General features: G+C 50.2%; 1 protein-coding gene and 1 long non-coding RNA gene across 2 annotated transcripts in view; one reads left to right on the forward strand and one right to left on the reverse strand.

The window, feature by feature from the left end:
* The window catches only part of CACNG3 (calcium voltage-gated channel auxiliary subunit gamma 3), a 79,702-nt gene extending 76,498 nt beyond the window's left edge, over positions 1-3,204 (forward strand). The window contains exon 4 of the mRNA XM_026515617.2: positions 2,693-3,204. Coding sequence (XP_026371402.1) covers positions 2,693-3,204 — 512 coding nt within the window. The remainder of the gene's footprint in view (positions 1-2,692) is intronic.
* LOC130544324 (uncharacterized) lies at positions 406-13,871 on the reverse strand. The gene is made up of 5 exons (XR_008960525.1): positions 13,641-13,871; positions 9,869-10,013; positions 8,730-8,798; positions 5,422-5,535; positions 406-2,852 (listed from the first exon to the last, which is right to left on the reverse strand). It is a non-coding gene; the product is annotated as an uncharacterized LOC130544324 (long non-coding RNA).
* Positions 13,872-22,675: the final 8,804 nt, after the last annotated feature.

Here is a 22,675-nt window from a genome sequence, read left to right on the forward strand (position 1 = left end):
CACTCTTGCTATGGTCAGGCTCTCGGCTAGGACACGGGGCCATCACAGTGAACGAGACCAGACTAGATCTGCCCTCAAGGAGCTGACAGTCCGGCAGCTGGGAGAAAGGGATTGCCCGCCTACCTCCCATCCTTCCCAAGATGTGCTCCTGAAATCTAAATGCACCGTAGCCAAGAGACAGCCCTGGGTTCAAATCCCACCTCTGCCATTTCCTCGCACTGTCAATGTGGGAAGTGACATACCTTCTCTTGGCTCAGTTTCCCCATCTAGAAAAGAGGGTCAGGGGCGCCTACCTGGCTCAGTTGGAAGAGTATGCGACTCTTGATCTTGGGGCTGTGAGTTCGAGCCCCACATTGGGTGCAGAGATCACTAAAAATAAATTTAAAAACTTTAAAAGAGGGTTAATTTTTTTAATAGCGGGTCTGTTGCAATAATTGAGATGTGCATATTAAAACTTTGCACGGGGTTTGGCACATGGGAAGCGCCCTATAAATGGCAACTCCCTTGGCTCCCTGCCTCCTTAATCTCCTCTGACATTGAAGCCTCTCTTTGAATTTCTCCCCCTCCTCCCACCCTATTGAGACTTCCTTTAGGGGCTTCCCAAACTTTGCCACCAAAATGTCCCTGCTGGCCGAGAGAAAGAAAACATGGCCCTGGGGAGTCGGGCGAGGGGTGGGGGACCATCCCTAGAAGCCGCCTTCCGCGAGCTGAAATGTCTTTGAAGTCTCGTCTCCCGTTTACACTTAAAAATTCATGTGACTTCTGCTCTCTCCTCCTTATTATATCCATGTTCATTTTAATATAAAAAAATGTGTCTTCCCTACTAATCTTCAAGCCGAATTGACAGTCCAGAAAGAGGAGCAGTTTTTCATCCCGAGGTCTCCCGCAGCCTGACACGGGGCTGTCCGTTGTCAACCCCCGTCTTTAGAAATAGCTCAGTGATTAGAACTCACTGCCGACCACTGAATGCCGGTGCAGGGTAATGCCAAGAGGAGACGGGGCAGAAGCAGACCGCACCCCCACCCCACCCCACCCCCCCCCCCCACCCCCCCCCCCCGCCTTCTAGAAGCAAGTCCTATTTGGAGAATGGCCGGAGGTCATATTCAAACACTGGCTGCCTTTCATGGGTGTGCACCAAGGGTCAGAACAGCCCTGTGTCCCCCGCTCTGCCCAGCTTTAACCCTTTAGTTGCTGGACTGTGGGGCAATCTTGGGGACCCCCAGGAAGAGTCTGGGACAGTAAGGACCAGAGACGGAGCACAGGCGGCCACTGGATGTGGTTATTTACCAGCTGGTGCCAGGAACTGTAACGAGGGCCAGTCTGCATTTAGCGTCACCTAAATTTGGAGACAAGGAGGCGGCCAGCCGATACACCAACCTCCCTGAGTCATCGCTGCTACCAAGGCCTAGATGAGGCCCTTGAAGCAGAGAGACAAAAAGAGACATTCCACCTTTGGGACAATAAAGTGGGAACGGTGGGGCGCCTGGGTGGCCCAGTCGCTGGAGCGTCCAGCGCTTGGTTTCAGGGCTCAGGCCATGACCTCAGGGTGCTGCGCTCAGCACGGAGTCTGCTTGAGATTCTCTCTCTCCCTCTGCCCCTCCCCCTGCTCACTCGCACTTGCTAAATAAGTAAAATCTTAAAAAAAAAAAAGGTGAGAAAAGTGGTCAGAGATAATCACAGCCCCTGGGCCCTCAGATTCTACTGTTTTCTTACCACTCCCTAGAGAATCAATTCACTTCCAGGTGACCATTTCCAGCGCCTCTCCATTGGCACCTGGGGGACACTAAGTCTGTGCGCCTGGCCTACTGGGGACAGTGGCTGCATGCTCCCCAAGTCCCGATGCTCAAACGACAGCTACTCTAAAGCACTATCTTATCCCTGCAGATGAAAAGACTTAGGAAACTACTGTCCCTTCCCCTTGGGTTCATCAGCTCCCCAAACTGCAGGGGCAGCCCCAACTCTGTCCCCGGACAGCTGCATTTCGACTCTCCATAAGCACATCCGACTCAATGTATTCACATCGTCCCTCTTCTCTAAACCTGTCCTCTCTGCTGCCTCTTATTTTAGCTCAAGATGCCACCAACCTCCTCATCAGCCCAGCGAAAACCCTAGCAGGTCATTCTCGATCCCTTCTCTCACCCTGCGCAGTAGCCTTTCATCTCACAGCTCAACCGTCTGCAATGTCACCTTGTCTTCAAAGTGGGCGGCTTACCTGTCCCGCCTCCCTGTGCTCCCGAACCATTTTATATGTGTCTCTGGTAGAGCCCTTCCTGTATTTTGCTCTAATTGCATTTACGTGTCAGTCTCTCCTACTAACGGCGAGGAGCTCAGGAGCCAGGGACCTCATCTCCCTCGTTTTACCATCCTCGTGATTTAGTGCCGAAGATTAGGTTTTGATGGAATGAATGGCTTGTGAGGGAAAACACAGGCCTCCTGAGCTCACCCGCGCTCGCCGTGGGAATAGGGCGTATTCTGCAGCTGAATGCATGCCACCTGGGAGCCGGTAGCAGCATTCCTCCTTTCCCGAGAGACAGACGGTGCAAGAAAGGTCCAGGGGTTGGATTTCCCGGCCATAAACCCATTCACCTTGTCTCCCTGTTCCCTCCACATTTTCTGCCAGTCGTTCGAGGCTCAAAGCGACAGTCCCCTCTGAGGTGTCTAAATGATGTATTTTTCTCTTCCCTTCTCTCAGGGTTAAGCAACATCATCGGCATCATAGTTTATATATCAGCCAATGCTGGAGACCCCGGGCAGCGTGACTCCAAGAAAAGCTACTCCTATGGCTGGTCCTTTTATTTCGGGGCCTTCTCTTTCATCATCGCAGAAATTGTGGGAGTCGTCGCTGTGCACATCTATATAGAAAAACATCAGCAGTTACGTGCCAAATCCCACTCGGAGCTCCTGAAGAAATCTACCTTTGCTCGCCTTCCCCCCTACAGGTATAGATTCCGGAGGCGGTCAAGTTCGCGCTCCACGGAGCCCAGATCCCGAGACCTGTCCCCCATCAGCAAAGGCTTCCACACCATCCCTTCCACTGACATCTCCATGTTCACCCTCTCCCGGGACCCCTCAAAGATCACCATGGGGACCCTCCTCAATTCCGACCGGGACCACGCTTTTCTACAGTTCCACAATTCCACGCCCAAAGAGTTCAAAGAGTCACTACATAATAATCCGGCCAACAGGCGCACCACGCCCGTCTGAACTTGACCTCTGCCCTCTGGCCTCCGCCCCAGCACAGCCTCGGGGGCAAGGGTACAGAGGCGGCTTTGAGGTTGCATGGCATGGTCCTCGTGATGGTATTACTTTTTACAAAGAATGAAACCAAATGGACTCAGCCCTCTCCCACACTTGGCCCCTGGCCCTCCAGGCCCTAGCCCCCCCTCCCACCCCCCCTCCTCCCACCCCCGGTTCCTCCCCAACTTTTCAAGCCAATCCCATGATGTCATTTCTCTGTGTATCTGTGCCAGATGTTTTCCTCTCTTCCTTCTTTACTGGAAGGACCTGCACATTCTTCCCTCCTTGGAAGAGGACTTTACTCAAAGTCACGGGTGGTGGCTGGGGGGGAGGGGGATCCCTGATTCCCCAGGCGCGTGCAATTGTCCCCGTTGCCCACTCACACAAATCCTCGGGACACCAACTGCCCAGGTGGCCCCGAGGGAGGCATTCACCTTTACGTGTTAGAAAAACATGACCAGAAATCAAAGATGTCAGCGCCCCAAAGCAGCTAATGTAATAAGCACCCATGTTATTAAAGGTTTTGCCTTGTTGTAACCAACCAAGCTGGGGGTGTTTTGTTTCTTCTGGATACTTCCTGCCCACGCTCGCTGCCTGCCACGGGACTGGCTTACCTGTGTGCCAGAAGCTGAGATGGGCTCATCAAACTGCCAGGAAGGTTCCCCGCCACCCCGTCACCCCTTGAGACCAGCAAGGTGCCCCCGCCAACGTCAGAGTCGACGTGTCCCTCACCTGAGTCCCTGAAGGCCAGCTGGGGGCAAGCATGTGTTTAAAAAAAAAAAAAAATCTGGCTCTGGCACCCGGGAGCTCTAGGACCTGGGGCAAGTCCACCTCACCTTCAAGCCTCGGTCCCCTCATCTGTCAAATGGGACACGGAATAGCACTGTCCTCCACAAAGCTGTGAGACTCAAGTAAAACGCCACGTGCAAAATGTGTAGCACGTGTGGCTCATTGGTACTCGCAGCCGTAGGTTTTGGATGCATCCTAAGCAGGTGTGAGCATTGGTCCTAAGCAGGTGTGAGCACTGGTCCTAAGCAGGTGTGAGCATTGGTCCTAAGCAGCTGTGAGCATTGGTCCTAAGCAGGTGTGAGCACTGGTCCTAAGCAGGTGTGAGCATTGGTCCTAAGCAGGTGTGAGCACTGGTCCTAAGCAGGTGTGAGCATTGGTCCTAAGCAGGTGTGAGCATTGGTCCTAAGCAGGTGTGAGCACTGGTCCTAAGCAGGTGTGAGCATTGGTCCTAAGCAGGTGTGAGCATTGGTCCTAAGCAGCTGTGAGCATTGGTCCTAAGCAGGTGTGAGCACTGGCTGAGTCGCTCTGGCTGCTAGGACAAAAACACCATAGACGGGGGCTGACACCACGGACATTTCTTTCTCACGGTTCTGGAGGCTGGGAAGTCCAAGCTCGGGGAGGGCACCTGCAGATTTGGTTCTCGGTGAGTGCAGGGCGTCCGGATTGAGGGGGGGGTTGGTGGCGCAGGCCAGGCAAGAATTCACCCGCGGCGGAACACGAGGGCTTATCGGACACACTGCAAGGGAGCGGCGGGCAGGACAGCAGAGGAGAGACTGCCTGCCACGTGGCGGGGGTGAGGGGCCACAGATATAGGGCAGAGCGAAGGAGTATGGGGTGGATGGAATGTCCCCTTCCTTGGAAATCTTAGGTTGGCTGTAAGCAGTCCATGGGTCGGTCAGGGTCTATGGCTTACTGAGCCTGTTTGCTGTCAGCCTGGTGTTCGCCGTGGGCCCTTCTGCCTGGCTCCACCTGCCACAGCTCGAGCCCGCCGCTGAAGAGCAGCCTGTGCAGGGGGGTTCTCCCGGTTTGCAGAGAGCCGCCTTCTCACTGTGTCTCCACACGCCCAGCGGAGAGCGGCACTCCTGCTCTCCGTCTGGTCTCTCTGTCTCCGCCTGTCCCTCTTCTCAGGAAGCCACTAATCCCAGCACAGGGGCCCCACCCTCATGGCCTCCTCTACCCCTCATTACCTCCCAAGGGCCCCATCTGCAAATACCATCACAAGGAGGGTTAGGGCTTCAACATATAAATTTGGGGGGTGGGACACAGTCTACAGCAAACGTTATTGCAGGAAGACAGAAGCCAAATGGGAACAGTTCTATATTGGCGGGGGGAGGGCTCTGAGGGCACTGGGGGAAGAGAGTGGAAGGACATCTGAATATTTTGAATACTCCATACCAAAAAGCATGAGATCAATGTCACCTCTGCCGTCGCTGACTTCCTGGAGTGTGTTTGGTCCACACCTGGCCGCTTCCCACTTCCAGAGAGCTGTCCCACCTAAGGCTTGGGTTCCTGCAAAGGGTACAGGCAGGGTCCTGAGATCTCCGTTTTCTTACGCTGCCGGGTGCCGGGCTGAGTTCCAGCACTGCACACATCCTCTCAGTGATAGCCCCTAGTTTCCAAGAAAGAGAGGTTACATGACTCGCCCAGACTTCACCCCCACTGGGGGGCCAGGAGCCCCGGGGGAGAGAGGCACCTGCCCGCACCCACGGGGTCACTTTGACTGCTGAGTCCAGACTCTCCCCGATTTGTTTCGTTTAACACTTAAGAGTCACTGCATGCAAATCACACGCACATACGTCAAAGGCTCTCCTTAAACCCTTAAAACAGCCCTGCGTGTAGTAGGAATTACTCTTCCCATTTTGTCAAGCGAGGAAAGGGGCTCAAAGAAAGTGTCTTAGGTGCTACTGAGCAGAACTGGCACGGATACCCCACCTCGGCTCCCGAATTTGAGTGACTTCATCTTCCACCATTTTCCGAACCTGTCATCGGGGTACTACGACCCCTGTGAAGTTTTTCCTAGGCACATGCCACAGCGACACTTAGCTGTCTAATGTTTTTATTTAGACCGACTCGCTTTTTACTTCAATAAATGTATTTGGTAGTGAATGTTCTGTCACTGCTTGAAAAGGAAAGCTGGAGTCATTTGCCATGAGCAAGTGGCAACCGGGAAAATCAATACAATAAAAACAAAACGATCGTGCCATCTTCTAGGTGCCGCCTATCTTTGTAAAAAGGATACAACCAAAGCCTTAGGAAGATGTTCAAGATATTCTCGCACCAGAGGAGACGCTCCCCTCAGGTTAAGCAGAAGGATGCAAGGAGCACTGGGAGAGGGGGTACCTGTCTCACTGCGGGATCAGGTCCCACTGTCTCATCCCTCGCTTTGGGAATCGGGGCTCCAGGCACCCTTGGAGAGGGAAGGATCTGAGAGATGGAGGAAGGAGGTAATGAATCCTGTGACGCAGAACAATGGCAACCTGCAGCCCTGGGAACCAGGACTTTGTCCAAAACACGGCATCTGGGGGCGCCTGGGTGGCTCAATTTGTTAAGCGTCTGCCTTCAGCTCAGGTCATGGTCCCAGGGTCCTGGGATCGAGTCCTGCATCGAGGTCCTTGCTCAGAGGGGAGCCTGCTTCTCCCTCTCCCTCTGCCTCTCCTCCTGCTTGTGCTCCCTGGCTCTCTCTCTCTCTGTCAAATAAATGAATAAATAAAATCTTAAAACAAAGCATATGGGGAAGCTGATGGGGATGGAAAGAAACATCCCAGGGGCTTCACTAGGTGGATGTCTGCTCTGGACAAAGTACACAAGGCCAGATAGCAGGAGGAGAGAAGTAGGCACCTGACCCCTGGAAGGACCCCCTGCCCACCCCTCCCGCATCCCACACCATCTAGGTCTGCTCCCGGCAAGGCTTGGGCACGTGTGGCCTCAGAGAGCTTTTCTGCTTGAAGCCTGCTCAGCTGGACCCTAGCTGGCTGGCATCGTATAAATATTATTATCACTCACAGTTTGCAGCCAGGACCCCGGCCAACCCTTGTCATTCAAATCCCCGTGAAGAGTATTCATGGTTACTGGGCCCCCACTCTGCATGCTGTGAACTTCACTTATATTCTCGTCTAATCCTCACTTTTGAGGTAGGCACTATTGTTAAACCCCCGGATAGATGTTGACACTTGCCAAGAGAGAGCAAAGCAGATACTCAAGCCCATGTCTGCCCTGCTCCCAAGCATACGAAAGAGGCACTCCCTAAGTTGTCCCCGTCACGCTTCTCAAATGTCTTGCTCCATTACTGAGATCCTCATCTTCTCCCCCAGATGCAGCTCTGTTCACCCAGGAATATAAACAGAGGGCTCTAATTTTGATGGAGGCTCCAGGAAGAGGCAATGGCATTTACAATCAGACCTAAAGGAAGCATTAGAATGAGCCAAGTAAAAAGAGGGCTGTGTGCAGGGGACAAGAGGAGCATATGCAAAGGCCCTGAGGCTGGAGAGACCCTCCACCCCCTCTACCTCCACCCCCCAACAAAAGCCAGCAAAGCTGGAGCTCAGAGTGAGAGGGAAAGTAGCATCAGGTGAATCTTAAGGGAAAGCTGGATCCAGAGGACATAGCATTACAGGCATGTTAGGGATTTTGAATTTGAACCCTAAGTACATTAGATACAATCTAATGTGTATTTTCAGAAGTTTCATGTTAGGTGTCCAGTGAAATACTAGTTTCCTAAATCGTATCTTTAGAAATACTTCTCTAAGAGTTTGTATCATTGCCTGCTTTGTCCACAGTCTCTAATGTGTGGACATGACCACAAACTGGGCATGAACTTCCCCCGGAGCACAGCTGGCTGGATCAGACTACATCTGGTCTGCGGCTAGTCAATCTTTTTTTTTTTTTTTTTTAAGATTTATTTATTTACTTTAGAGGGGGGAAGGGGCAGAGGAGAGAGAATCTCAAGCAGACTCTGTGCTGAGTGTGGAGCCCGATGCAGGGCCTCAATCTCATGACCCTGAGATCACGTCCTGAGCAGAAACCAAGAGTTGGGCGCTTAACCCACTGAAGCACCCAGGTGCCCCATCCCACGCCGCTAACCAGTCTATTCATAGGGTAGCCAGTGGCCTGGGCTTTGTGACTTGACCTTAAAAGGTAAACTGAGCCAATCAGATGATCTCTGCTGGGAATTCTAAGAAGCACAGAAAGCAGTTGCTAGTCGGCTAGAGGGAGCGGAACAGGAAAGGTATAAGGAAGCCTTGGGAGGGGGGCAGCAGCAATGGGCCAAGTGCAAGGTACAAAGAGGACAACCCTGCCGAGGCTTCCCAGTGTTTGTAAATGAAATCCAAATTTTTGCTATGGTCTCCGAGGTCTTGCATTATCAAGACCATGCTAATGTGTCCAACTTTATTCTGTCGCTTTTCACCTTGCTGCCTACCCTCCAGTCATGTGTCCTCTCTTTTCAATTCCTTGATCCAGCCAAACATATATCTGCCTCGGGGCCTTTGCACCTGCTGTTCTCATTGCTCGAAATCTCTTCTATCTCTTTAGATGGCTGGCCCTTTCTCTGACAAGTCACCTCTTCCTTCACCAATTCTCAATAGGAGAGCTGCTGTTTTTCTTTGGTATAGTCCATACTTATTCCCTTGATAGTTCAAAAGTCTGTAATATTTTGTGTGTATGTGTTTACTGACTAGAAGGTAAGTTCCATGAGAGGAGCGTACCTGACTGTCTTGTTCTCCACTGCTGTCCTCCTTGTCAAGTGTGGAGCTATTCCTCTGGTGGGCGTTCCACTGTGTGAAGACAGCAAGCAGAGAATGTGAATGCATGAAGAACTGTTTAAAGGAAAGCCGTCACATCGCAAGGAAAGCGTGGTTTCCTTGGTTTCGGGAGCTTCCTGTCCCATTTCCTCTGGGAGACTTTTTCTGCACCCCTTCAATAATCTCCCCTTTTCCTTGAGCAAGCTCAAGTGCGTGTCTGGTCCTAGTTACCAAACGAGCATGGACTAGAACCTGTGCCTCCGGAAGCTTCCAGAACTGGAGAGCACCCAGCCATATGGGATGGCTGAGAGTCCTTCTTAGGGACAGCAGGACAGCTGGAGCAGAATGGCATTTAGTCAGGATGTTTATACAAGGGAAATCAGAATCTCAGAGCCAGATCAGTTAGGAAAGAGCCAAGACAGAGGAAGAACCGGGGACCAGAAACCGGGAGACGGTGCCTGAGCGCCAACGAATCATCAGCCTAGAATCAAAGCCACCATAAGGCAATGAGAAGGCCAAGTCACCAGGCTGAAAGCAAGCCAGTCCTGGATGGTAGACTCAATCTGTGGAATGCTGATCGCCTCTTTGTAAATAAAAACAAAACCAGACAAACAAAACCCAGTTTTGAGACGGTGGTCTGGACTTCATGGGTCCGTCTCTGATGCTTTCAATAAGAATCCCTGAGGGGCGCCTGGCTGGCTAAGCTGATGCAACGTACTCTTGATCTTGGGGTCGGGAGTTCAAGCCCCACATTGGGGTACAGCTTACTTAAAAAAATAATAATAGGGGCGTCTGGGTGGCTCAGTTGGTTAGGCAACTGCCTTCAGCTCAGGTCATGACCCTGGAGTCCCAGGATCGAGTCCCACGTCGGGCTCCCTGCTCAGCAGGGAGTCTGCTTCTCCCTCTGACCATCCCCCCCCACTCTCTCTCTCTCTCTCATTCTCTCTCTCTCAAATAAATAAATAAAATCTTATATAATAATAATAACCTTTGGGCTGCAAGTAACACCCAATTCTAACTCAAATAGCTTGTATTCCTTAGGTAGGCAAGGTTATCTGTCATGCAAACAAACCCCAAAGCCTCAGAGGCTTAACACAACAAACCTGAATTTCTGGCTCACACGAAGTCCAATGCAGTTTTCCTGGCTAAGCAGCTCTCCTGGATGGCTCTGCTCCAGGCTGTAACTCAGGAAACCCAAATTGCTTCTGTCTTACCTTGTGGCCCCGGGGTTGTCCTGACGTTATCTACCTGTAGATGGAATGAAGGGTCGGGTGAAGAGGTGAAGGATCGTGCACTTAAACTCAATCGCCCTGATCCGGAAGTAACCCACTTCATGTCACATGCCGTTAGTAAGAACAAGTCACATGGTTCCATCTGGATTCCAGGGAAGGGGCTGCCGAAAACGTCATCCACGGTTGGAGAATTTCTTCCGTCGGGGTGCAAGAATGTCCCGTCCCCTTGGAGGTCCTTCTAGCCAGACTCAGAAATCACATTGACATACGACAGATTAACAGGAGAAAATCAAATTTAATAGAGTGTGTATGGGGAATCCACACGGACATGGAAATTCCAAAGACAGTCAGGCAAAATAAGGTATACGTGTCATTCTGAAGTAAGGAGAAGGGGGACTTCAAAGGGAAGGAATGTGATTCACAGGGGAATGAAAAGGAGTATGTGTTGGGTAAACAAACGTTTCTGGGTCACTCAAGCAGTGGGACATAGAGGACTTTGATTGCTCGCTAGGTCCCTCCCTGTCCACCATACCCAGCTCCCAACATAATGTGGTTATCTATGGTAATAGCTCTCCTCCTGGATCACTTTCTCTACCTAAATTCTTTTTAGGCAGGTGTGGGGAGGCTCAGAGCTTTTCCGGAATCTTCTGAGTTCTGATTGCTTTTTAATTCAAAATAGTCTTCATTCCGAAGTGGCCCATCTTGGGCCCCCCACACCGTGGCTTCTCAGCCACGGGTAACAACCTATATAATATAGGGTATGCATGACTCGGGTAACAACCCTATATAATATAAGGTATGCATGACTCTTTAGCGGGTGACTAGTAATCGCTACCATACAAGTTAAGAAACATGTATCACCTGTAAAAAGAAATCCCCAGATAAAGGGGCCCCAACGTTAGTTCACTCGGCAGCTCAAAGACAAATTCAAGGACCATAGTCTTTTCATCTTTCACACAAATGAGGTCACAGGTCCGTCTACACCTATACCCATCATCAATAAGGGGGACGGAATCATCGTGAGGGACCAGCACCAGCGGTTCTCCGCCCTAGTTGTGTATTACCTTTACCAGGAGGAAATTTTTAAAAATACAAATGTCTAGCCCCACCTGCAGAAATTCTTACTGGATGAGTGTGACGTGAGCTTGACCTTCAGAAGTCCCCAGCTGACAGTTGAAGGACTTAAAGTCCATTCACATTCCGGTGTAACTTGCTCTATAGGACGTTTCAAAACTTTGGGAACTTACAAAGATAAAGCAAATGCGACAAATGGTAGCGACTGGTGAATCCGGGTATAGACTATAGAAGTTCTTGATGCCATTCTTGGCATTTTTTTCTACAGGCTTGACATTATTGCAAAATTAAAAGTTACCAAAAAGGGGGAAAGTAGGAACTTACGCAGAAAAGCCAGTATCTTTGGCTTCTTTTGAAAATCAGAAAATCTGGGGAAACTGGGTCTGTCTTCCTGCAGAAGACAAAAAGCAGGCCTGAGTGGTACAGCCCAGACCTCGGATCGAGTATATCCTGGGCCGAGGGCCTGAGCGCTGGTCTTGTTGTCTAGAGCCCAGGTGAGTCTGAGATCTGGCTTGGGAATCACTTCCTGAAGTCTTTTCCATCTGCATCTGTTTTCTTCTCTCCTGTTCCATCCTCTTCCAACCTCTAAGTATAGCTCGGATTATTTTTTGCCAAACGCGGCACCTTGCGCCCGCCCACACTGAAGCTCGTCCTTGGCGATTCCTCTGCCCACTCACACAGCCTGGTGAGATCTGCCTGCAGCTTATCACCAGTGGCTTGGCATTTCACTACCTGGCACAGCCAAGTGTCACCAGGGAAAGTGGGGCTCACACCCCTCCCTCCTCCAGATCAGTTAGGCAAATGTCAAGTAAGACCAACCCCAGCACTGACACCCCACTGTTTGCAATTAATTAATTAACTAACTCATGACAACCCAACCGAGGCTCTGGTTGCAAGCAAGAGAAGTCAAGTGCGGTTAACGTAAGCAACAGAGGCATTTCAAGAGGGAAATCAGGGCTTTGTTCCAGCTGTGCTGTTGACATTTGGGGCTGTCTTTGGTTGGGGAGGGGACACGACTGTCGTGTGCAAAGTCTGTTTAGCAGCAGCCCTGGCTTCTACCCACCAGATGCCAGCAGCACAAATCCCCCTCCCCGGCCCCCCCAAGTGGTGACAGCCAAAAATGTCTCCAGAAGTTGCCAAATGTCTGGGGTGGGGGAAAGGGAAGGAAAAGTCTCTCCCAAAGGGAAAGCTGAAGAATCAAGTTTTAGGGGGAAAGAAAAAATGGCAATCTGAGTCATTCTAGGGTTCTAGACAGTAAGGACTCATAGATGGTTGAGTTTGAGTCCTGGCTCCTAGTTGTGTGACTTTGGACGAGTTACTTCACTGCCCTGTGCCTCAGTTTCCCCTTCTGCAAAACAAGATCATCGGGATAGATTACGTTATGAGGTGGAAACAAACAACCCCAAGATATCGGTAGCTTAAAACACAGGCTATGTGTCCAATGTGGTCAGCCGGGGCTCCGCTCACACTGCCTGCTCCGGGAGACCCAAGCTGGTAGGGGCTCCACCATCTGGACGTTGCTGGTCAAAGTGATAGGATGAAAAGAAAGAGAGGTGAGAAGCTGGCTCTTAAATGTGCCTGCCTGGAAACGAAACACATCATTCCTGCTCATAATCCGTTGAACAAAATGAGTCACATGGCCCTACTGAATTTGAAGGAGGACAGCGAAGTGAAACGTACCACATCTCTAGAGAAAGAAGAGCAAATACAGATTGATAAACGGCAGTAACGTGGGACACACGGAATCAAAATGCTGACTTTATAAATGTGTTGGGAAGGGAAAAAAGTTAATACATACAAAGTTCTTAGGACAGTGCCTGGTATCTATTAACTGCCCAATCAATACTAGCTTATCGTTACTTATTAATTCAGCAAGAGTTTACTGAGCCGCTGTGATGGTCAGTTTCATGTGAATAACCCAGTTATTCCATCCAACACTAATGCAGGTGCTGTTCTGAAGAAATTTTGCAATGTGATTACCGTATATAATCACTTGACTTTAAGTGGCTTATTAGCCAGCATCTGGGTGGGCCTGGTACAATCAGTTGAAGGGCCTTAAGATCAGAAACGAAGCTTTTATTTTTTTATTTTTTTTAAGACTTTATTTAGTTTTTATTGGAGGGGAGGGGAGGGGCAGAAGGTGAGAGAGAGAGAATCTCAAGCTGACCCCACGCTGAGTATGGAGCCCCACGCAGGGCTTGATCCCAGGACTGAGAGATCATGACCCGAGCTGAAATCAAAGAGCCAGCCACTTAACTAACTAAGCCACCCAGGCGCCCCAGAACTGAGGCTTTTCTAAAGAAAAATTCCTCCTTTGGACAGCAACATCAGCCCCCGCCCGAGAGTTTCTAGTCTATCCCTCATAATGGCCCGCCCTGCAGATTTCGGATTTGCCCGGCCAGCCCCATCCTCACATTTGCCAATTCCTTGCAATAAATCTCTTTATAGCTTTAACCCTTAATATCCTCTTCCCTCCATGGCTCTTCCCCTCTCCCTACTGTCTTGTTAGAAAGCATAAATCCTGGGTTTTATTCCCCACTTTGGGGTTGACTCATCTCTGCTTTCTCACCTTTTTGCTGACTCCCGGCCTCCTTGATAGAAGTTTCCTGGCTTGACTCACACAGGTCCTCATGCTCCCAGTTCTTTCTCTCTCTCCTGCTACTGCTCATCTCTTTAGAAGTCTGGCCACTTCTTCCTGTGTCGAATATCCCGAGGGCTAACGGAGCTTGGAAGAGCAGACATTTTGAGCTGCATGACCTTGACCTCCTGCCTCAGGAGGTCCAAGCTGCCTCAACCCCACTTCCTGTCTTTAAAACAGACCCAGTTCAAGTCCCTGCTCTTTGACTTTAGGCAAATTGCCCTTGATACTTTATTTACTCAGCTGCAAGAGGGGATCAGGATAAGCCAACTCAAAATATACCCCACCCCCTTAGCATACAGAAGGATTATTTTGAGCTGAAGGCAATCAAGAAACAGCAGATTGAAGAAAACTCTCACCACCCTCCCCCTTTCTGCCTAAAGGCAGGGCCTAAATTTCCTTTTGTGAAGCTGTCTCCAACTCCCCATTCCTGCAGCAGGAAAAGGAAAAGTCTTCACACTGGAGGTGGTACCAGCTTGAATCTGCATAAACAAATCTTACGGAAATAACCCTTACCTCCCATTAGTTTCCCCCATATATTTCATTTCTCACCATCTATTGCCCTTTGAAGCCCAAACCTCTTTCCTTTTTGTTGTGTCACTTCTCCAGAAATTTATCACTCTTTGTGAGAATGGTATATAAGCTCTCAGGCCTAACCACTTTGAGTTTTTATGCCTTTTCTGTGAGATCTTGGTGCGCATGAAAAAATATTAAATTATAAGCCTCTTCTGTTAACTTATCGTTTGTCAGTTTAATTTACATGACCCAGGCACAGAACAGAAGAGGATAGAAGAAAAAGGTTTTCCTTCCCTATACTCCCAAATGGGGATAACAGTAGAATCCACCTCACTGGGTGAGGTGAGGACTAAAGGCGACGCTTGTGTGGCATTTAACATGAGACCAGCTCATAGCCAGTGCCTGAGAAGTGAAAACATATTACCTTGTTACCGATGCTAGTCCTATCCATCCTCAGCTCCAATATCCTTGCCCCTTAAGGTCTCAGGACAATTTAGAGAAGGCAGAACAGCTGAGTTGCAGAAACTTAGCAGATTTTGTGAACTGCAAGGCAACAAGCAATCCCTGCTTCAAGTCTGTCTCAGGAAGGAGAATTTCTAAAACTCAAATCTGACCGTTTTCTTCAAATCTACCCTCTCCCATCAGGTAATAAGACACTTCCATTCAGCAGGGATCCCAGGGAGCTGGCTTCTCTCTCCCTACCCCGAGCCAGTCTCCGGCACCCCGCGGTCGACGTGTTACTATCCCCACCCCAGCGGAGGGCGATTCACAGGAAGCCTCGGGCTTTGAAGGGGCTCAGTTTACCTATGCTTCACATATCAAGAGGGAAGAGGCCGATCTTTATTGGCCAGAAAGATAGGAGGAGTAGCAGAGGTCGAAAATTCTGAAGCAATCAGTTGGGACAACAGAAGGAACAGAAGGAATGACATTATGCAAATGGAAGCCATTCCACCCTGGAGAAGATAATGTCCTCTCTGAACACAAAGAAAGACAGTTACAGCAGCCCAGTTCATTCCAATTCTGTTTGAATAGTAAGCTTCCTACTGATTAATATTGGGTCGGGTAACATCAGTTCTCTGAAACATTAACACTTTCATATTCCTCAATAATGATGTTAGCCTCGACTGTATTAGATTTTAAATATTTCACAACATGGGGCGGGAGTCAGTACAGTAATAAATCTTAACGTTTCTCCAAAATAACTCAGAACTGGCTTGAGCCCACACCTCTCCCCTATTTGGCACGTTTTCCCTATGTAGCCTTTCGAGGTCTATCAAAACGGGGGGGCGGGGGAGGGCAGGGATGGGTTCGGGCGGGAGGGGGGTGGTCTTCAGTTAGTAAGTCAATCCTCAGGGCAGCAAGTAGTGTGATTTCGGCTCCCTTAGGAGAAAGCAAGCTATAGCTGGATCAGAAGAGTATCCCCCTTCGTCCTTGCACCCCTCATCCATGGGACCAGACCCTGCCTTCTCTCCACGCAGAGAAACCAGGAGAAAGATTAGAGCTCATCCCTCCCCACCAGCCAGAGAGCAGAGGACAGCAGCCACCAGAGTGTGCAAGCGTGGAGCAGCTCGGGGGGGCTGGGGCTTGATTATTTGTGGGACAGGGAGAGCAGATTTTAAGGAAAGGACATCGGGGGACATAGGCAGGCTTCAGAGTGGGAGGAAGTTAAGGACAGGATTGAGGGTATTAGAAAGACAGCCACATGGCCGAGGTGGAGTCACTTGCCCCCAGGACAGCAGACCCAGACTTACTTGCAGGTTCATCCAGTCTCCAGAATTTTAAAACCAATCGACTAGGATTTTTCTTATCAGCCCCAATGAGGTCATCTGTCACATGGGCTCTCCTTCCTCCACAGTAAATGAGGTAATCCCCTAATGAGCCCCCTGCCCTTCCCTCTAAGGGAAGGTGACCTTGCCTGAAACAAGCCTTTCTTTTCTTTTGCTAATAACTTCCTGTCCCTCCCTTCTTCCTATAAAAATTTTCCATCTTGTAGGACTCCTCAGAGCTCACTCCGCTTGCTGCAAGGACCGCTGCCTGAGTCATGAATCACTTAATAAAGCCAATTAGAGCTTCCAATCCACTCGGTTGAATTTTGTTTCTTAACACTTGAGAAATAATAAATCTGGCCTTATTATGCTAAAGACACAGTGACCCTTTTCTTGACGTGGGTTTTACTACAGGGCAGCCCCCCCTTTACTGAAAGGCTCTCTCTAAACCCTCCAGACATGTTATTCTCAGCCCGCGCTGCACACCAGGACCATTTCAGGAGTTTCAAAAAGGAAAACGACACGCCTGTTTCCTGTCTGTAAACACAAGACGTACGCTTGCCCTGCGTCCCGGCAATTGCAACGATAGGCCCGAGAAAGAAAAACACACCCAAAAAATGAGTTCCACCCAAAGACATGTACAAAAATGACCACAGGAGCTTTCATTACGGCAGCCAAAAGCGGAAAACAATCACATTTCTATCATCAGTAGAATGGATTGAAACATTGGGACCTGCTCCGCCGTTGGAGTGGATTACAGCTGCCCCCTGCCCCCTACGCAGATGAATCTCACCGACATTAAGGGAAAAGAAGCCAGATCCTAACAAGTGTGTGTACTGCATGGTCTCATTTACATGAAGTTCAAGTGCAGAAAAAACTAATCTAGGTGATAGAAGTAAGAATAGTGATTCCCTGTGGGGGGCGGGGGGAGCAGTTACTGCCTGGGAGAGACATCCGGGAGCTTAGGGAGTTGATACTAGAAATTTCTACAGCTTCAAAAAAAAAAAAAGACTTAAGTTACTTATTTGACAGAGAGAGAGCACAACTGGGGGAAAGGCAGAGGGAGAGGGAGAAGCAGACTCCCCTCTGAGCCTGCAGACCCCGATGCCCGATGTCGGGTTCAAGCCCAGGACCCGGGGATGGGCGGGGCTAGGTAGAGAGAGACAGATGGGGGGGGCTCTGTGATCAGGCTCACAGAAATCCCAAAAATGTGGAGGTGTAAGGAAACCAGAGGTAAGAGAACACTCCAGACCACTCTGCCCTAGGTGTCCGAAGGGGAAGTCTTACTCATGACAGGCTCCTGTGGTCAACAGAAAATAACCAGACCCTAAAAAGAAGGAAGCCATTAAAGATGTTATCGCTGGTCCTTACTGAATGGCGCCGCCAGTAGAGAAGTCAAAAAGATTGAAGTTGCCTGGCGAGCTTTCTATAAAAGACCAAGCCTTTTAAAAGCCCTCAGTAGCAACCCTGTCGGGACCCCTCTCACTCCTGAGAGCTTTTCTTCCGTATCCTTGCTTCATAAAACTCCATTGCTTTACTCACTCTCCTTTGTCCGCGAGATTCATTCTTTGACTCCATGAGACGCGAAACTTGCTCTCCCTCCTCAGGATCATGACCTGAGCCAAAGGCTTAACCTACTTGAGACACCCGGGCGCCCCAGAAAGTTCTATAGCTTTATCAGGATGGTGGTATGTGGGTAAATATTTCTGTAAAAATTCATTGAGCCCTACACTTAAGATTTACGTATTCTCTGTAATACAACTCCATACAAGTGTTTATAAAATTAGCAAAATTATATAAAATACAAAATACCTGTGCCAGGACCCTCTTCCCTGAGGGTCTGATTCACTTGGCTTTGGGTGGGGCCCAGAGAAGGGGATAATTTTAGAGTCCAGGGATTTTTTTTCCTCCCCCCCCCCAACTTTATTGAGCCATCATCGACATTAACATTGTGTAAGTGTAAGGCATACAACGTAATGATTTGATATTACGTATATGTTGTGAAATGATCTCCACGATAAGGTTACGTAACCCATCCATACCTCACAGAGTCACCACTTCTGTGTGTCTGTGTGATGAGAACTTTTAAGATCTGCTCTCTTGGCAACTGTCAAATATACAAAACAGTCTTGGGAACTGTGGCCGCTGGGCTGCACATCACAACGGAGTTTGTGTAGCTTGAGAATTCTGCCCCCGACGAATGGAGCTGTGCTCAGATAGCTTCTCTCTGACTCTGCAGACTCCCCCAAGCAACAATGGGGAGCACGGGGGAGAGTTTGGGCACGTGCAGGAATCTCTGGTCAAGGGGATGGAAGGAGGCCATTGGGCCTTGAGGCTTAAGGAGAGTTTCTGGCTGCCCTGTGTTCCAGATCTTACAGCCAGGTGATCTGTGAGCCGGAAGCGATGAGTGTGATGAGGACATGGAATACTCGTGAGGTTCAGTAGGGTGGAGTCCGGAGCCGACGACCGAGAAAGAATTCTTGAGGCGTCTTTGGTGCAAAATTGGTGGTTTATTAAAGCACGGGGACAGGACCCGTGGGCAGAAAGAGCTGTTGCCCCGGGTTGTGAGGGGTGGCTGATTATAAACCATGGGGTTGGGGGAGGAAAGGAAAAAGGGAGGTTGAGAAAGGACTTTCATATGTTAAAGAAGACTCGCAGGATACCGAGACCTTGCCATTGTCAAGTCAAGGCTGTTTCCCCCTCTCCTAAGGCATTAACATGAAGATAGTCAGGAACTTCCTGGAGGCTGTTGACTACAAGGACATTCCATTGTATCTACATTCCCTTCTGGAAGCTAGGTGCTTTGTTCTTGTAGACTGCTAAGACATTTGTAAACTGAGGGATTGTGGTCTCTATAGGTTAACTATTCCTTTGTCCTTGAGGGCAGCCAGGAGTGCCTGAGGAATGTCACAGACATCCCATGGGGGGCGGGGGGTTGCAGGGCGTCAGTTTCTGCTTAGTCCTCAGCTTGCCTTCTGTTCCCTCATCAAGTGCAGAAGGAAAAAAGAGCGGTGAGTATGGAGGGGACCTACCCCAAGGAGGTCACCCTCCGCTCCACTTCACCTTTCTGCTGCACAGGAAGGCAGAATGCCCCCGGAAGACGAACCAGACTGCCAAGCAGCAGTCCTGTCCCCCCAGGAGTCCCCAGCCTCGGCTGCCCATTCAAATCATCTCCGGAGATTTTTTCCAAAAATCCCCTACAATGCCGAGGCTGCACCACAGACCAATCATATCAAAATCTCTGGCGGGGCCGGTGGGTAGGGGGTGGGGCAGGCATCAGCGTGTTGTAAAGCTTCAGATGGTTCCATTATCCAGCCAAGGTTGAGAACCACAGCCCCTCCCCCCAACCCCCACCCCCTGACCTCCTGTGAACACCATGCCAAGGCACGGTGACCTTGGCCACTGTCTGAGAATCCGACCCAGACAGAGTTTTATGCAGCAAGGATACAGGGGAAGAAAGCTCTCAGGGGTGAGAGCCAACGTGGGCCTCCACCGACAATCTTATTTAGAACTGACCACGGAGCTTGTGACCTTATTCTTGCGACGCCTTGGTTTGAGTAAGGACTGGTGATCACATCTTTTAATGGCTCACTTCTTCTTTGCGGTCTGGTTTTTCGTTGTTGGTCACGATGTGATTGCCATAAAAACACCCCACCTCTGACGGCCAGGGCAGGGCGGTCTGGTGTGTTCCCTCATCTCTGGTTTCCTTACACCTCAGCATTTCTGGGATTTCTGTGAGCCCGATCATGAAGCCCCCTACCTATCTCCCCCCAACCCCGCCTGTGCCCTACTGAGTGAGACCCTTCAGATGTCTATCGGGGGTCATATACTTGGGGGATGATGGCCAACATGTATCTTGGGGGGAGGGGAGTAGAGACAAAGGAAGCTTCCAAAGGCACTTTTATAGGTGAAAGTAGACTCGCAGGATCTTGGGGGTCAGGCGAAGACTGCCTTTTGCCCTTTGCAAAGTGTCAACAACCAGGCAGTTGAGTCCCTAGAGGAATGTCACTCTGCCCACCTCGAGGACTCGTCAATGGGCGGCAAGTAGTAAGGAAATTGAATAATTTTTCTTTTGCCTCTGTTTCCTACACGACAGCCAGAGACCTCCTCCCCGTGCCAGCTCTGGGAAGGTGCTGTTCTACGTGTTGTTCAAGGACCCTACACCGTGCGGCTGGAGAACACAACCCCATGAGCCACATCGAGTGGGCACGGACCTTTTTCCACTGTGCTGGATTGTTCCGCTGTGTCAGCCTACTCAGACCGAGGGCCCGGCTTCCCAGAATCACCTTCCCTGTATGCTTCCAGGTTAGAGCCGCCGAAGCGAAGCTGTGGGGGTGTGGGAGGCAGCAGTGAGGGGGTACCATTGAAGGTTCCAGGCGGTAAGAGACAGACGCAGGGGTGCTGCCAGGTTCCAGCTCACCCCAGCTCTGCTCTCCCCATGCCACGTCTCGTCCTTCTGCTGACCCGCAGGGACCTGATCCACCATCGGATGCTTCCGTGTGAATTCACAGAGGCAGAAGCTCCAATGCGCCTACAGCCTTCCATGGGTTTCTGCACCAGGCTCTCGGGGGTCTCACTCCTCCAGCTGGACAGGACTGGCTTCCAGGCTTCTCTGCAAGTTCTGACTCGCGTACCTCTGCCCATGGTTCCAGCGAGCGCCTTTTCTCGGATTTCCCGAAACCCTCTTTTGGACTTTTATTTCCCCCAGATGGTCCCGTGGTTGGGTAAGGTCAAATTCTTATCGTTTCTGATAACCTAACTCTCACTGAGGTTCTGCTTTTCTGATTTCACCCTGACAGATAATCCCGAGAAAGGCAGGAGGGAGCCTCCCAGGATGTTGGAAATGTTCTAAATCTTGATCCGAGTGGTGGTTACGTGGGGTCTATATATATATTTAAAAGCTCATCACATCTTACGGCATGTACGCTTTCCCATTCACGTGCTGCATCTTGAGAATTGTTATAAAAGAAGGACTCAAGAGACTTATCAGCCAAATAAATACATCAAAGAGCAACAATACGGAGACGGAATGCAAGCCCTCTGGGGCGCCTGCCTGGACCCCAGACCCCCAGCCCTAAGCCACCCTTGCTCAGGTCCTCCCAGACCCCAGCCACACCTCTCTCTGCTCCTCCCGCCGCTGAATATGTAACAGCCCTTGCAAGGTCCCCTCCGCCTGCTGGCTTTGACAATAACAGATCATGATTACAAACGGCTTTCGACTGGAGAAAGATCTTTGGTCTTCATTAAGGTTTATTTGTGACTGTTCCAATGGTGGTTTCTGAGACAAGAGAAAGAATGCCGATGGCAATTAGGCTCTCCTAATTGCAGTACTCACTGATTGCCTGTATTAAAAACATTTGAGGAAGTGTAGCAATTAGAGCTTCGGGAAATATTTAAAAACAAAGTGAAAGGAGGCCTTTAAGTGCAAGGACACAGGGGCAGCCAGGAGCCCCTTGCCCAGCTGGAGTGGACCCCAAGCAACCCTGGATGTCTGGGAAGCTCACCCCCTGGGATGATGGCCGTGATGGGTCTGAGGAGAAAGACGCATGTTTGCACCCGGGAACCCTCCAGAAGTGGCTGTGAATCAGTCCATGCACAGGCAATTTTGCAAACAGGATAATAATGTCAGGCGCGCATATATATATATATACTCGTTAGCCTAAATCCACACAACCAAGCTACAGCATTATTCCCATTTTAAAGATGAAGAAACTGAAGTCTCCATCTGCAGAGAAAGTGCAAACTTTCCAAGGTCACACGCGCTGCCCATGGTGGGCCCCACCTCAAACCCAGGTCTGCTTGATCTCAAGGCACATGCGCAGAACCAGTACATTATCCTATGGCGTCCTCAGTCCCCAAACCCTGGATTCCTCTAGCAGCCAGCCCCCAGCAAGGCAAGCTTGCTTGTGAGTTCACACCACCACATCCCACCAGCCATTTGCCATGTCTCCCTCAAGAACCGCCTCCCAGCCACCAAACCAGGTCGCAGGTCCCCTTGCTCTCCGTCAGCCCTCTCCAGTCCTGCCCAAGAGCTGGGGAGAAACTCAAGCTCTCCCCACGAAGCTCCTTGAGCTCTTGGGGTTTCTCCACTCCTCTTGCCGGCCAAGATCAAGGTTCCAAGGTCTTCCATTTGCCCTTGGAGATCTACCTTGAAGAAGCTACTCATGGTCATCGCTAATCTTAAAACGTTTACCACCATCGCCCAAACTTTCTTTTTCCTTTGGCCCCTTGGTCCCCCACGACCCTTAAACGGCAATGTAAACAACACGAGGGAAGAGATCTGGGTCTGTTTTATTTCCTGCTCTCACCCCAGCACAGTAGGTGCTCAATAAATCGTTGCCAGACAAATGACCGCTTTCTTTTTCTCCAACCAGAAATGCATTCTCCACATTTCTTCCAGGCACCTCTTGGCGCGTGATGCTTTCTTAATCGTCAGAAACGCAACTCCGTGTTCCTTTTTATCCATCACTTGCTCTAGACTCATGGCTTCACGCCTTCCAACCTAGCCGGGATAGATGCGTATGGCCACCATCAGAGCAAGAGAAGCATTTGTACTTCTAAAGCCTGACTCGTAAGACGATGGTGACCTCTAGGTGCGGCTCTAGAACCGCCCCAGGTAAAGGTGTTCTCAAATTCACCTGTGTGGTGGAAGAGAAGGGGTTGTACCACACATGGTACTATGTC

Source organism: Ursus arctos, unplaced genomic scaffold (genome assembly GCF_023065955.2).
Source record: "Ursus arctos isolate Adak ecotype North America unplaced genomic scaffold, UrsArc2.0 scaffold_2, whole genome shotgun sequence".
NCBI classification, from domain to species: Eukaryota; Metazoa; Chordata; class Mammalia; order Carnivora; family Ursidae; genus Ursus; species Ursus arctos.